At 41.5% G+C, this 14,135-nt stretch overlaps 1 protein-coding gene across 1 annotated transcript in view; it reads left to right on the top strand.

Annotated features, from left to right (window-relative positions):
- cacul1 (CDK2 associated cullin domain 1) overlaps positions 1 to 14,135 on the top strand; it is a 72,876-nt gene that overhangs the window by 31,393 nt on the left and 27,348 nt on the right. Inside the window, exon 4 of the mRNA XM_068002129.1 lies at positions 11,692 to 11,787. Within this exon, the coding sequence (XP_067858230.1) occupies positions 11,692 to 11,787 (96 nt within the window). The remainder of the gene's footprint in view (positions 1 to 11,691; positions 11,788 to 14,135) is intronic.

A 14,135-nucleotide genomic window follows, 5' to 3' on the forward strand; every position in this document is an offset into this window, starting at 1 on the left:
CCACCTAGAAGGACAAGGGCAGCAGGCACATGGGAACAACACCACCTGCACGTTCCCCTCCAAGTCACACACCATCCCGACTTGGAAATATATCGCCGTTCCTTCATCGTCGCTGGGTCAAAATCCTGGAACTCCCTACCTTAGAACACTGTGGGAGGACCTTCACCACACAGACTGCAGCGGTTCAAGGCGGCGGCTTACCTTCTCAAGGGCAATTAGGGATGGGCAATAAATGCTGGCCTCGCCAGGGATGCCCATACCCCATGAACGAATTTAAAAAAAAACAAATGATCCAGGAAACCTTCAGCCTCCCTTAAGCTCCATAATGACTCTAGCTGCCCCTCAAGCTCAGAAATCCTCAACTTGGGCTCAAGCAACTAGAGACATTTCCTGCAAGTGCCCTTCCAGGACACATGAAGCATCCTGAAGTTCCCACATGGCGCAGGAATTTCAGGCAATGGGTCTCAGTGGCCCGTCCATTATATTTAGACACCTTTTTTTTAAAACTCTCTCTTTAGATAATCTATTATTGATTTACTTACTGTTTACTTACCCTGATTAACCTACCCTTTTATTCCGGGTCTCTCAGAGCTCCTCCTCTTTGTTCACTGTGACGTCACTGTGATATCACTCTCTCTGTTCTTAGACAATGGGGAAAGTGGGCTCCTCTCCTCGTGCTCAGCATCACTTCTCTCGACTCCACTCCGACCTTTGTACTGATACCTGGAGCTCCTCCCCTGGTGCTCAGCGACTAAATTATCTATTTATATATGGCTAATTATTTCTTAGTCTGTTTTGATTATTTTCACTTTTTAAAAAGAAATTAGCACCTCCTTCCTCCTCTTCACCTAATTCCCACTCTCACCAAATTCTCAAGTTCCCAGTCAGTTCACGATCCACTCTGTTCACAATGTCCACACTGTGCTTCAGCCCTGAAGTTGAATGAATTTTTTAAAAAGCAATACTCTGAATAACGATTAGGCGGTGCAGTGCTGAGTTTACTGGAAAACCGGTATATAGTGTCAGAATGCCGGGATGCATTGTCGATCTTGTAATCTCAGCCGCAAAATTTTTCCCTGCACTGAAGAAAGAAATCAAATGGGCATACCATGGGGCTGTGCTCTTGTGCCACCTGGTGACTGGCTGAGCCTGGTATTAGGAGAGCAAGGTGAAGGCTGCCTGAGCACAGGAGGTGATAGTTTCGGCATTCAATAAGTGAGAAAAGAATGATTGTTAGATTGGAGAAATGGTGTGTGAGCTTTCAGTAAGGCATTGTACCTTTCAAAAGGAAAGTTGAGGCTCCTACTATAATAATAAAGGCCTGGAATATGCTTCCAACTGCCATGACAAGATGATGTAACTCACTGCATTATTCTGTCCGTGATAAGTGCTTAACTTGCGCATTTATTTTCCATGTACTTTTTTGAAGATTTAAACTTCATTTTGCAGCAGACTGCAGGGAGTCTAAAGTCAGAGCAATGTGAGACTACCTACTACCGGGAGATGGTTTCACACCTGTTGCCTAAGTACATATGGTTTGCATCAATGCGAAGTCAAAACTGCTTCACATTGACGCAAATTGTGTATAAGTAATCTATAAAAGGTATCCAGCTGCTAGATGCAGAAGTGCTGATGTTCTGTCGGTCATATCAAACTAACAACAATATAGCAGAACCGGTGCGTGGGGGATTGGAAGTCGGGAACGAAGCGAGGCTAGGCAATTTTACTGCATTTACTGCTTCTTCGGGGTGAGTAACCAAAAGCCCATTAAAATCAAATGACTGGGCACTTTCCAAATTGCTGATTTCCAATCACCCCGACTCCAACAAGCTCCGTTACACACATATGCAACTGATCTGAGTGTCTGCAGCCTGCTCATTGCTTAACCAATCCCGCTAGGTTTCCCTTAACGGGTGGGACTTCAGTTTTATTCAGTTAAAATAACACTGGGGTTCTAATTACATCACAGGTCCTCGATTTGCATCACATTCATATGAGGAAGCCGCGGCCGCCAGGAAAGTCAGCCAGGCAGCAACGGAGCAACACCGGGCCGCAAATCCACACGCCTAATGAAAACATCTCCCACATACCATTCCCGCACGTCAAGGGGGTGGGGTTGGGGGGGGTGGGGGTTAATATCGACCCCACCATTACGGAATGTGATTGGTGAACTGAGCAATTGTATAACACAGACATCATTTAGGTTATTTAAAACATGGCAACAGACTGGGGCAATTACCTGTCAGGAGTTAAGTACCTATCCATTCATTGTTGAGTGACAATAAAATTGTGCTGCTATCATGAAAATATTGATCTTAAGTGGTGCTGAATACCTAAGAAGGACTTGGGCATAATGGTTCTGACTAATGAATCACCAAGTAATACAGTTTGCACTGTTTGCATTGTACACCAGGTTAGTTCTTTGATTACTGAGTGATCTTTGCAGCCTTCAAAATGGGAACAGTAAATACAGTTATGTAGAATATCTCAGAATAAAACCTGTTATAATCTTTAATGTGAGGAAAAGTACATTAGAAACTTTTTGATAAATATAGTTCTTTCTTTTAGGGCTAAACCCAATAAAATGGAACTGGGTTGATTTCTGTCAAGAAAGGGATTTGCAGGTTACAGAGATATTAACGGGCCTCTTTGATTTACATTAAGATTAGGAAGAAAGAATGGGTGGTTATGGCTGATTATGATTGTGATAGCACTGCATGAACTATGGAACAAGTGGGCTTAATTGGTCGTGACCTTTCCTTGCTAAAAACTTTATCATGTTATTCCCAGAAGATGCTATCCAAAATTAGGATCAAACCCAATAAAAGCCAGAAACACTAATATAGATATAATACACTTTGCATGCAGCTGATTTCCCTACTTGGCAAAGAAAACACCACTTCTCTCCATACCGACGGCAGCATTGACCTAGTGTACCTTTTCAGTTATTCACATCGTATACAGATGGCTGAATGAAGTTCCACAGGAAAAGATGCTGGTGATGCAGCTAATGATGCACATCTAACCCTTTTCAGCATGAAGATAGCCATAAGTATATATTTACTTGAAGTATTTTAATTGTTCCTTCCAAAGTCACCTTTCTGATTAAACCTAGTTTGGTGATGAAAATTGTTTCATTTTTCACCAGAAAAAACAATAATTACTTGCAAATGATTTCACTTGATTTTGTTTTCGCTTACCTGAATTCAAGGGGGAAAAAATGAAAATTAGGGAGAGGGAGAGAACATGAAGAATTGGCGTATCGTTAGAGAATTTGACAGCTGTAGGAGAAAAAGAAAAACAATCCAAATGTTATCCCAGCATTAATAAATTTCTTTTGCACATTGACTTATTTTTAATAATTAGATTTTTTTACAGGATAAATTTATATATTTCTGTGTCGTACTGAGGCAGTGCTGCACTGTTGGTGGTGCCGTCTTTCGGATGAGACGTTAAATCCGTCTTTCTGATGAGACGTCTGCCCTCTCTGGTGGAACTAAAAGATCCCATGACACTATTTGAAGAAGAGCAGGGGAGCTTTCTCGTTTAGCTGGCCAATATTTATCCCTAAATCAACATCACTAAAACAGATTATCTCATTGCTGTTTGTGGGACCTTGCTGTGTGTAAATTGACTGCTGCATTTCCCTACATTACAACAATACTCAAAAGTATTTCATGGGCTGTAAAGCCCTTTCGGACATCCTGGGGTCGTGAAAGACACTATACAAATACAATTTTTTTCTTTATTTGTGTAGTGTGTTCTATGGAAGGGGCAAGAAAAAAAAGTTGTCTTGATTACTCCATTGCTCTCCTTGCTGACCTTCCATTGTCCTCTCTCTATAAACTCCCACCTTTGTCCAAAATGCAGCTGCTCACATCCTGTCCTGCACCAAGTTTTGCTTGCCCATCACCCCCATTCTCCCAGGCTCCCTGTCACCCAGTGCAACAAATATAAAATTGTGTCCTCATCTTCAAATCTGTCCATGACCTCAGTCCTTCCTACCTCTGCAACCTCCTCCAGCCTTGCATCCCTCCCACAAAGCACTTGTGCTTTCTTTTGTTTATACTTAGAATTTCAGAACAATTAATGTTGACAAAGATTTAATTATGTAGCTATGCTAGCTATTTCACAAATTCAAACGCTAAGATCTCTCTTTCCCCACTATCAAAACCCAACATTCCCTAAAATAAAATATCATATCCTTTGGCTCAGCATGAGTCTAGTTTCGGGCATTTGGACTAGGTGACCAGCCCACCTTAACTGTGCCTTTACTATCATTGCTTCTATGCCTGACATATTTGTAATAACAGCCTATTCAAGATATCATAGCAGGAAGCAAAAATCACATGCGTGGAATAAATGAGATACTGTGGTATCTTGGCTAGATAATATTGTTAGCTATGAAATCCAAGCATTACTTTTCTTGCTTTCCTAACCTTCTTTGTCTATTTAAGAGGCTGTTTTAACATTTCTTTGACTCATGGAAGCTATATTGATTGTGAAGGAAAGGCCCAGTAGCTGTACCAGATTGCAGTATTGTAGAAGTGTTTTTCCTTCATTTCCACCAGCTGTCCCTCTCCCTGGGTCACAAGATAAAAATTATTACTATTGATGAAACCCTCTGATGAATTCTGTATTGGCCATTGTGGGGAATTAAACTTGTGGCTTTAGCTAGTTATATGACTATCTTAAAGGCCTTCTGTCAGAAAATTATGGTATAAAACTGAAGCAACTCCCAGACCTGACTGGAAATAACCCAGTTGGAATCTATTTGCACATCTGTTAACATCAGTGAGCACATAAAGCATTGAATGAGAATAAGCCACAGCTACAAATGACTCCATCATAGATGTATTTAATCGTTGGAGGAAAGCTCTGGAAAAACTCTCTGACTCCCATAGATAATTGCATGAAACTCCAGAATATTATCTACAAACCATTGTCTCATACTTAAAAAGGTACTATATATACTCGCACAAAGGTAATTCAGGTATAGAAAGATCTCCTCTCCCACACACCTGCTATAAAAATATCTGTGGCCCTTCTAGGCGATAAGGATCAGCATTACAACAATATATATTTTTTTTATATATAGTTTTCAGTGACACAACAGCTGTAGATTCAAATTTCCTGTGCTGTGGGGACCCGCCCAATCACTGGCCGTGGTCCCTGAAGATTGGGAAATTTGACTTTAATATGCATGCTGACTGTTCCACTGCTACTCAATTGCAAAAGATGAGTGGGAGACTGGTACTTGGAGAGTCCAGAGCAAACTGGAGTGGGCCCAGCCGGGATGAACTCCCCAGTGTGAGCTAAGGTAACTTCCCTTACTTAGGATTGCTATACACGGTGGTTGATAATAACTAACTTACATTGATTGAGAGCTTGTCAATAGATGCAGGTTGGGAATTCTGCTGTAATACACTTATTCAATTTCAAAAAAAAGTAAGCAATAGAAGAGAATAAATGGTTTGCAAATGGTAATAATTGACATGTAGAAGTAAAAAGAGGAATCAGAAATAAAAATAAAATGTTGGACTCTTCATCGGAACAGTATTTCCAGCATTCTGTGTTTTTAAAAAGTGACCACAATCAAATTTACAGGTAACCTTCATGGTAATCACATGAAAGCCATTTGCTGGCAATAGTCAGTGAGTGCCATAGACCAGCAGCACACATTGCATCAGTCAACTTGCTCTAATTATCCATTTTGGGAAAGGAAGCTAGCTATTTGCTGGGCTGTCGTAATGATGCAGAAGCTCTCAGCATAGGTCAGAATTGTCATGTATTTTTTGAACATTTCTGATTGTTACTGATAATTTTGCTAAAACGTCTCAAGTTGCTTTTTCTTTCTGTGGTTCTGATTCACAGAATGTCATCCCAAATGTGAAATGCTTTTATTTGAATCCAAAAATAGACAAACCACAATGGATAAATAATGCCTCAAATACACCACTGTCACCCTAAGGATGGATTTACAAGATTGAAAACAGTGATTGTTTTTTTTTATTAGAATGAACAGACAAGCCACAAGTGAGTTTGTCCAGATAGTAATCGCTGGAAGATTTTAAAAAGATTTTGAAATGAAAGCTACACGCAGGAATTTGCACCTCTTTTTTTGGTGGAGGGAGAGGGTCAGGATGCTAATTAGTGTTATACCATAGCTCTGTCTCAACCTTTTCCAGACTGAAATAACAGGGGAAATTTTAACCTAAATCGCTGGGCGGGAAACTCAAGTGTGACTTCAGTGGAGAGTAAAATCAGCTGGGATGTAAAACCAGCGCTGCACCCGATCCTTCAGTTTCCCGATGGGCGAAATGCCCCCAACAAGTCTATTCCAAATACAAACTTACTGGCTTGGAGTGTTAACACAGCTGCGGTGCATTGAAGTAGAGAGATGTCATATCTACAAGAGGAAAGTTTGAGCATATAGCTTCATTTGAAGGCCCAGCTTGTGGTACACTCACAAGTTCCAATTTTTCTGTAGCACAGAAAATCTGTGGCACGGAAAATCTGGCCCCCGACCTGGTATTCTTGATTTGCCACACATTTGATTTTCTGACCTGATCTTGGTGGCAGTCCAGACGTCTCACTGCAGGCATGTGGAACCCACATTATTCTTTGTAAATATGTAAATTAGCTCTGCACTCTTCCATATGAAAGTGGCATGTGGTAGGGAAACAGGTTTTGCCTGCTTTGGGGTATTTCTCAACGCTAGTGCACTGCTGCTGTTTGACTTTTTTTTGTAATGAGCATATCTCTGTCTTTTTTCCTACTTATTTTGCCTCCACCAATTTGACTTTTTATTCAAGCTTTTGTTTTGCTCAGACACATGTTCTCGGGCTTTCTGGCAGTTACTGCTGCAAATGGCTCCTCCTTTAGCTGTCAGTCATAATGGCATGGATCCTTTTAGATCACTAGAACTGAGTAGAGAGTTCCTGAGGGCAGGAGAACATAGTGGCTGAATGAGTGGCCGCTACAGACGAATAGGATGGTGCAAACGCAGAGAAGTCTAGTGTTAAGAGGAGTGGAGGATGCTTGCAGAAACATAAGGTAAAGGAAGATCACTAAGATAGGTTAAGGTGAGGCCATGGCTAGATTTGAAAATGAGGATGAGAATTTTTAAATCAACACACTGAAGCCCAGGGCGCCAGTGGAGTTTGGAGAGGGCGGGGGAAGAGAGGGGATGGGAATGTGGGACTTATTGTAGTTGAGGTTGCCGGCTGTAGAGTTTTAGATGAGGTGAAGCTAGGAGAGGGTTGATATGGGAAGGTCAGCTAAAAGGGCATTGGAGTAGTCTAGGCTTGAAGTGACAAAGGTATGATTTAGCGGTGGAGGGGAAGAGACTGGGCAGAGGCAGGCAGTGCTGCAGAGGTAGTAGAGAACAGTCAGTAATGGTGCTAATTGAGTTATAAACCAAGTACGTAACATCTTTTACAAATTGTGGCACAATTATTCATTGTCTATTTTATTGGGATTGCTTCCAAGATGACTACAACATTCTAAGTCTCATTTTCAGACTTTGATTTTACATGCGTTTTAACATTGCAAAGATTTTCTTCCCAAATTGAAAATGCTCTCAATTGTTTTTCATTCCTGGGATGTGGGCATCGCTGGCAAGGTCAGCATTTATTGCCCATCCATAGTTGTCCTGAGTAGGTGGTGGTGGGCTATCTTCTATTTAATACAACTGAGCGGCTTGCCCACTTCACTGGGCAGTTAAGAGTTAGTGTGGGACTAGAGTCATGTAAAGGCCAGATCGGGTAAGGACGGCATGTTTCCTTCCCTAAAGGACATTAGTGAACCAGTTGGATTTTTACGACAATCCGACAGCTTCGTGATCACTTTTATTGATACCAGCTTTTTTTAAACTGAATTCAAATTCTCGGACTGCAATGGTAGGATTTGAACTCACATTCTCTGGATTATTAGTCCAGGCCTCTGGATTATTTGTCCAGTAACATTACCACCACACTACAAATACATCAAATAATGCTGTTTTAAAAAAATATTTCCCATTGATAAATGAGTGCAACCCGTAGGCTGGGCTGGCAGGAATAATAAAATACATGTCGAAATGCAGCAAAAATAGCAGTTTTTTTCCCAATTTCATAAACAGTTCATGGCGGTATTCAATTTCAAATTGAAAAATTAGTTTGCTACTCTTGCAATATATAATTTTTCTGTTGTAATCTAATTTCTGAGATCAACTTTTCTCTGTCAGCTCCAGGACTATTAATTGTTTAATAGTAAACACATGACATTCACCCCTTCAATGTAACTTGAAACTATTAAGCAACTTTAATAAGCCCCATTGGATCTGTTGAATTTCCTATAATTAACAAGTGGAGTTTATCAGCCTGCAGCCTGGTGTGGGAAATAGAAATGCCAACACTCGTGCAATAGGCAGTGATCTTCTGAAGTCTGGGAAAAGTAGGAATAATTTTACTCTGCTTCTCATTTGTTACCTGGCCTGTGAATGATGCCAATATTAGGTACCAGAAGAACAACAACTGGCATTTATCTAGCGCCTTTAATATAGAAAAATGTCCCAAGGCGCTTCACAGAAACATTATCAGACAAACATTGACACTGAGCCAAAGAAGGAGATATTAGGAGGGGTGATATAAAACCTCGGTCTAAGAGATAGGTTTCAAGAAGGGTCTTAAAGGAGAGGAGAGAGGCGGAGAGACAAAGAGGTTTAGGGAGAGATTTTTAGTGCTTGGAGCCTAGTTGGCTGAATGCACGGCCGCCAATGGTGGGGAGAAGGGAGTGAGAGATGCACAAGATGCCAGAGTTGGGGGAACACTGGGTTCTCGGAGGGTTGTACTTACAGAGATAGGGAGGGGCGAGGCCATAAAGAGATTTGAACAGGTGGATGAGAATTTTAATTGGAGGCATTGACGGACCGGGAGCCAATGTAGGTCAGCGAGTACAGGGGTGATGGGTGAACAGGATTTGCTACAGGTTAGGATATGGGCAGCAGTGTTTTAGATAAACTAAAGTTGATTGGGTAGAATTTCCACTTTGGACGCAATCAGGAAATTACGCCCAAATTCCGTCCGAAATTGCAGTGGTTAGGTTACAGATCAGTGACAGATGCAGTGACAACTCCGCAGCAATTCGCCAAGGCTTCTTCGACAGCACCTCCCAAACCCACGACCTTTACCACCTAGAAGGACAAGAGCAGCAAGCACATGGGAACAACACCACCTGCACGTTCCCCTCCAAGTCACACACCATCCCGACTTGGAAATATATCGCCGTTCCTTCATTGTCGCTGGGTCAAAATCCTGGAACTCCCTTCCTAACAGCACTGTGGGAGAACCTTCACCACACGGACTGCAGCGGTTCAAGAAGGCGGCTCACCACCATCTTCTCAAGGGCAATTAGGGCTGGGCAATAAATGCTGGCCTCGCCAGCGACGCCCACATCCCATGAACGAATAAAAAAAAGTTTCTGATTAAAAATTATTTGCATAATGACAAACATAAAATCTTCCATGAACCAGCGCAATTGGGCAGCGTAATAGAACGTAATTGTTTGTTTTTCTTTCCATTAAAAAGTATTCATTGATGTATTTAGGAGTGGTGACCTGGTCAACTTTTATGAATGCAGCTGAAAATGGGTTTATCACAAAAAATAAGCATTTTTAATAATAGTGTGCGGTCCTCAACCTGTGAGTAACCTGATTTAAAATAATTGAAACTGACTTTAAAAAGCGATACTGAACCATTCACTATTTTCATTGGTGTACACTAGTCTGTTTTTTAGTAAATTAAATATTTTTTGATACATAAAAACTTTGAAAATGTACCTGTGCGCCTAAGAAAATGAGCGCAATTTGAAGCGCGATCGGCGGAAACGTGCAATGTCGGCCTGGGGACGGGGCCAGTTTTGTGGGCGGGGCCTGATCCGGGCTAATTGAATCTTAAGCCAGCATAAAAGATTGCGGATAACACGAACATAAGTGGCTTTGGGCGTATCTCGATTACGTATCAAGTTCCCCGGGTTTTGCGCTGGTTCGGCCGATTCCGCTCAGATTGCGCTGATATTACTGGCGGAAACTCCACCCCAATATGTTTTATTAGGAAGAGTTGATACAAAGTTGAAATGCAGAGTTACAGAAGCCTTGGAAAATCTGAGGCCTGTTTTCCTACTGAGTTACGCTGGTGGGGAGGAAAATTGGGCAGGCAGCTGTTCCACTGGCTCCTCGCCATCTGCTGCCATTTCAAGGACTTTTCGCCAGAAGTGACATCAGGTGCATAATATGTCTGCTCAAATATGGGCAGGTGTATTATAATGAGGCATAAATGATGGGATGATTTCATTCAATGCTGGGTGCCAGAAAAAATGGTTCTTTGTGTCCAGTGTTGTTGTGAGCTGCTGGGGAGGATTAACATTTAAATTGCTGCTTAAATTACTGCGATTAATTGATTGCATTAGGCAGAGTGGCAACTTCAAATTTCAAGATCGAAAAAACATTTTTAAGCAACTTTAGCTGGCACCGCTGGTTATGCTGCAGCAAGATTCCATAGCAGTCTCCCTTCCCCTGTACCCAGCACCCACCTGAGGCAGGCAATGAAATGACCCCACAATGTATTTAAATTACTCTGCGGTCAGGCAGGGAACTGGTGGAAGTTCCACCCCACAGAAGATCCAACAACATTGTAGCAAAGAGGGAAATTTAGGCTGGTATGTTTGGGGTTACATAGCATGAGCTATCACTCTGGAATTGAGTGAGACATTTTTCCTCTTTTTCCTTTTCAGCTTCCCTTTTCTGTATCTTTATTTGACATCTCTTCATCATGCTTTTCTATCTTTTGAATATCTTTCTCTTTGCTCATATTTCAAGTAGTTTCCCCCTCCCTACCTCATCTGTGTCAATTTTGTCATTTCTGCTAATCTGTTGACATTTCCTGATTCTGCTCCTGCCATATTTTTATTCGTATGGAACTTCATGGTAAGTGAGTTGGCTTGTAACTCCACTGGCAGACAGAACTGTTATTAATGGTACTAAGTGATAAGGTGAGGATAATGGGGAAAGTTGACTAAGCACAAAATACATCTTCTTGATCTTGAACATTTGCACTTAGAATAGTTCACTGTACATGGAGTCCACAAAATATTTTGAATAATTCTTGATTATAGCTTTAAAAAGAATTACAGTAAATTCAGTACTCCTGCACTCAGTGGGGAGCAATCGAAGGGAGAGTGGATACACTTTAGCAGCAGTTCTCTGACCTGCACTTCTTTTGAGTTTGCCTCTCCAGTGAGAGTGCGGGATCGCTGAATTTGCCCCAGTAAGTATATCTTGGAATCATTGTATTTTTGTCACTTTTTTGAGTAGCATATATCAAAAGTAATGAAAAAATGAAAATCTGAAATAAAAACACACATTGCTGGAAGTGCACAACTGTTTTGTTGGTATCTGAAAAGAGAACAGACAGGGTTAGTGTTTTGGTTAGAGATTCTTTTTGTTAGAACCATTTTTTCTCTTTCATCCAAAGTTTTAGATCTCTGTTTTCATGGATAGAACATGTATTGGAACAGCCTTTCGTGGACCATGGGATGTTCATGGTGCTGTCTAATGTAAGGTTTGTTTATTGCTGTATAATGGTATATTCCTGCTGGTTATTTTGATATGCAGATTACTTACTCCACTGCTATCCTGCATTCTGTCTGCAGGTCAGCTGTCCAGATGTATACATTGAGAGGTTTAATGCAGCACTCAGCCAGTACATGGGAGCTCTGCAGAGCATTGTGCCTCTATTCATTTACATGGTGAGTAGCTGCTTGTGCAGCAAGACTTTTGTGTTATAAATGCAATGACAGCGGGCTGGTTTTACTCTCTTGTGACTCTCAGGTCCCAGGGTTTTCCTTTGCTTTCCTTAGCTCATATTCAGATACTGGATTAAATGAAAGGCCATCGCTCCTCTGTAAGTTAATCATCAATTGCAGTCTCCAGAACTCTCAAACTTAAGCTCTTTTTAATTTAATTCTACCACAAATGGCTTTGGGTTTGTCTGTTTTGCAGCTCAGTGGGAGATGCTGCTGAAAGCCAGCTTGATTTTTAAAGCATTATTAAAGAGATATTCATCTTTGTGTTTTATTTCTTCCCACGTACTCTCAGGGGACGTTTTTTAATGCCACACTACATTTCTGCAGCTGGGAGTTGCACAAGAACAGCCTTGGCTACTGAATTTTTCCTCTCTTTCTCAATTGTGAAGAAGCAGCTTAACCACGTTCAATATCAATCCGCAACTTCCAGATCAGAAACTCTCCACATGAAAACCATTGTCAAGAGCCTGTGTCCTCCCACTCAGTGGCGCGTTGATTTGGAGCATACACGCGCTACATCCTGCCCTTGAATTGCACTTTAATTACAGTAAATGGCGTTACTTGTGCTGTCAGCAGGCCTGTGTGTTGAAAGACAGTTACTCCTTTACACAAGGTGTCTTGGGTAGATCCTTTGGCATTTTTTAATGAAACTTACTGAAGGAAGTTTAACTGCAGCCAGAAATATTCTTAATACATTTTCTAAACTCTCTGTCATAGAATCATAGAACGTTATGGCACAGAAGGAGGCCATTTGCCCCATCGTGTCCGTGCCGGCTGAGAAAGAGCTATCGAGCTTAATCCCACTTTCCAGAACTTAGTCCGTAGCCCTTTAGGTTACGGCATTTCAAGTGCACATCCAAGTACTTTTTAAATGAGTTGAGAGTTTCTGCCTCTACCACCCTTTCAGGCAGCGAGTTCCAGACCCGCACCACCCTCTGGGTGAAAATATTTCTCCTCAGCTCCCGTCTAATCCTTCTACCAATTACTTTAAATCTATGCCCCTGGTCACTGACCCCTCCGCTAAGGGAAATAGGTCCTCCATATCCACTCTAGTCCAGCCATAATTTTATATACCTCAATTAAGTCTGCCATCAGCCTCTTTTGTTCCAAAGAAAACAACCCCAGCCTATCCAAAGTTTTCTCATAGCTAAAATTCTCCAGCCCTGGCAACATCCTTGTAAATCTCCTCCAGTCTACAGCTTTCCTCCTCACTATCAACCACACGGCCAATTTTTGTATCATCTGCAAACTTCTTAATCAAGCCCCCCACATTCAAGTCCAAATGATTAATATATACCACAAAAAGCAAAGGACCTCGTACTGAGCCTTGCAGGACCCCACTGGAAACAGACTTCCAGTCGCAAAAACAGCAGTCGACCATTACCCTTTGCTTCCTGCCACTGAGCCAGTTTTGGATCCAACTAGCCACTTTCCCTTGGATCCCATAGGCTTTTACTTTTTTGACCAGTCTGCCACTTGGGACCTTGTCAAATGCCTTGCTAAAATCCATGTAGACTACATCAAACGCGTTACCCGCATCGGCCGTCCTTGTTACTTGCTCAAAAAATTCAATCATGTTAGTCAGACACGACCTTCCCTTAACAAATCCATGTCCTTGATTAACCCGTGCCTTTCTAAATGATGATTTATGCTGTCCCTCACAATCGCTTCCAATAATTTTCCCACCACCACTGACTGGCCTATCGTTACTTGGTCTATCTCTTTCTCCCTTTTTAAACAACGGTACAACATTGGCAGTCCTCCAATCCTCCGGCACCACACCTGTAGCCGGGGAGGATTAGAAAATGATGGTCAGAGCCTCTGCTATTTCCTCCCTTGCTTCTCTTAACAGCCTGGGATACATTTCATCCAGGCCTGCCGATTTATCTACTTTCAAAGATGCTAAACCCCTTAATACTTCCTCTCTCACTATGTTTATCCCACCCAATATTTCACATTCCTCCTCTTTAACTACAATCTCTGCATCATCCCCCTCTTTTGTGAAGACAGATGCAAAATATTCATTAAGAACCATATCCATATCTTCCGCCTCCACACATAGGTTACCCTTTTGGTCTCTAAATAGGCCCTACTCTTTCCTTAGTTATCCTCTTGCTCTTTATGTATTTATAAAACATTTTTGGGTTTTCCTTAATTTTACTTGCCAGTATTTTTTCAAGCCCTCTCTTTGCTTTCCTAATTTCCTTTTTAATTTCGCCCCTGCACTTTCTATACTCTCCTGTCATTGGAACTACATCAGATACTTTTGATAAATGTTTTGATCCAATAGA

This window comes from Heptranchias perlo, chromosome 21 (assembly GCF_035084215.1).
Source record: "Heptranchias perlo isolate sHepPer1 chromosome 21, sHepPer1.hap1, whole genome shotgun sequence".
NCBI classification, from domain to species: Eukaryota; Metazoa; Chordata; class Chondrichthyes; order Hexanchiformes; family Hexanchidae; genus Heptranchias; species Heptranchias perlo.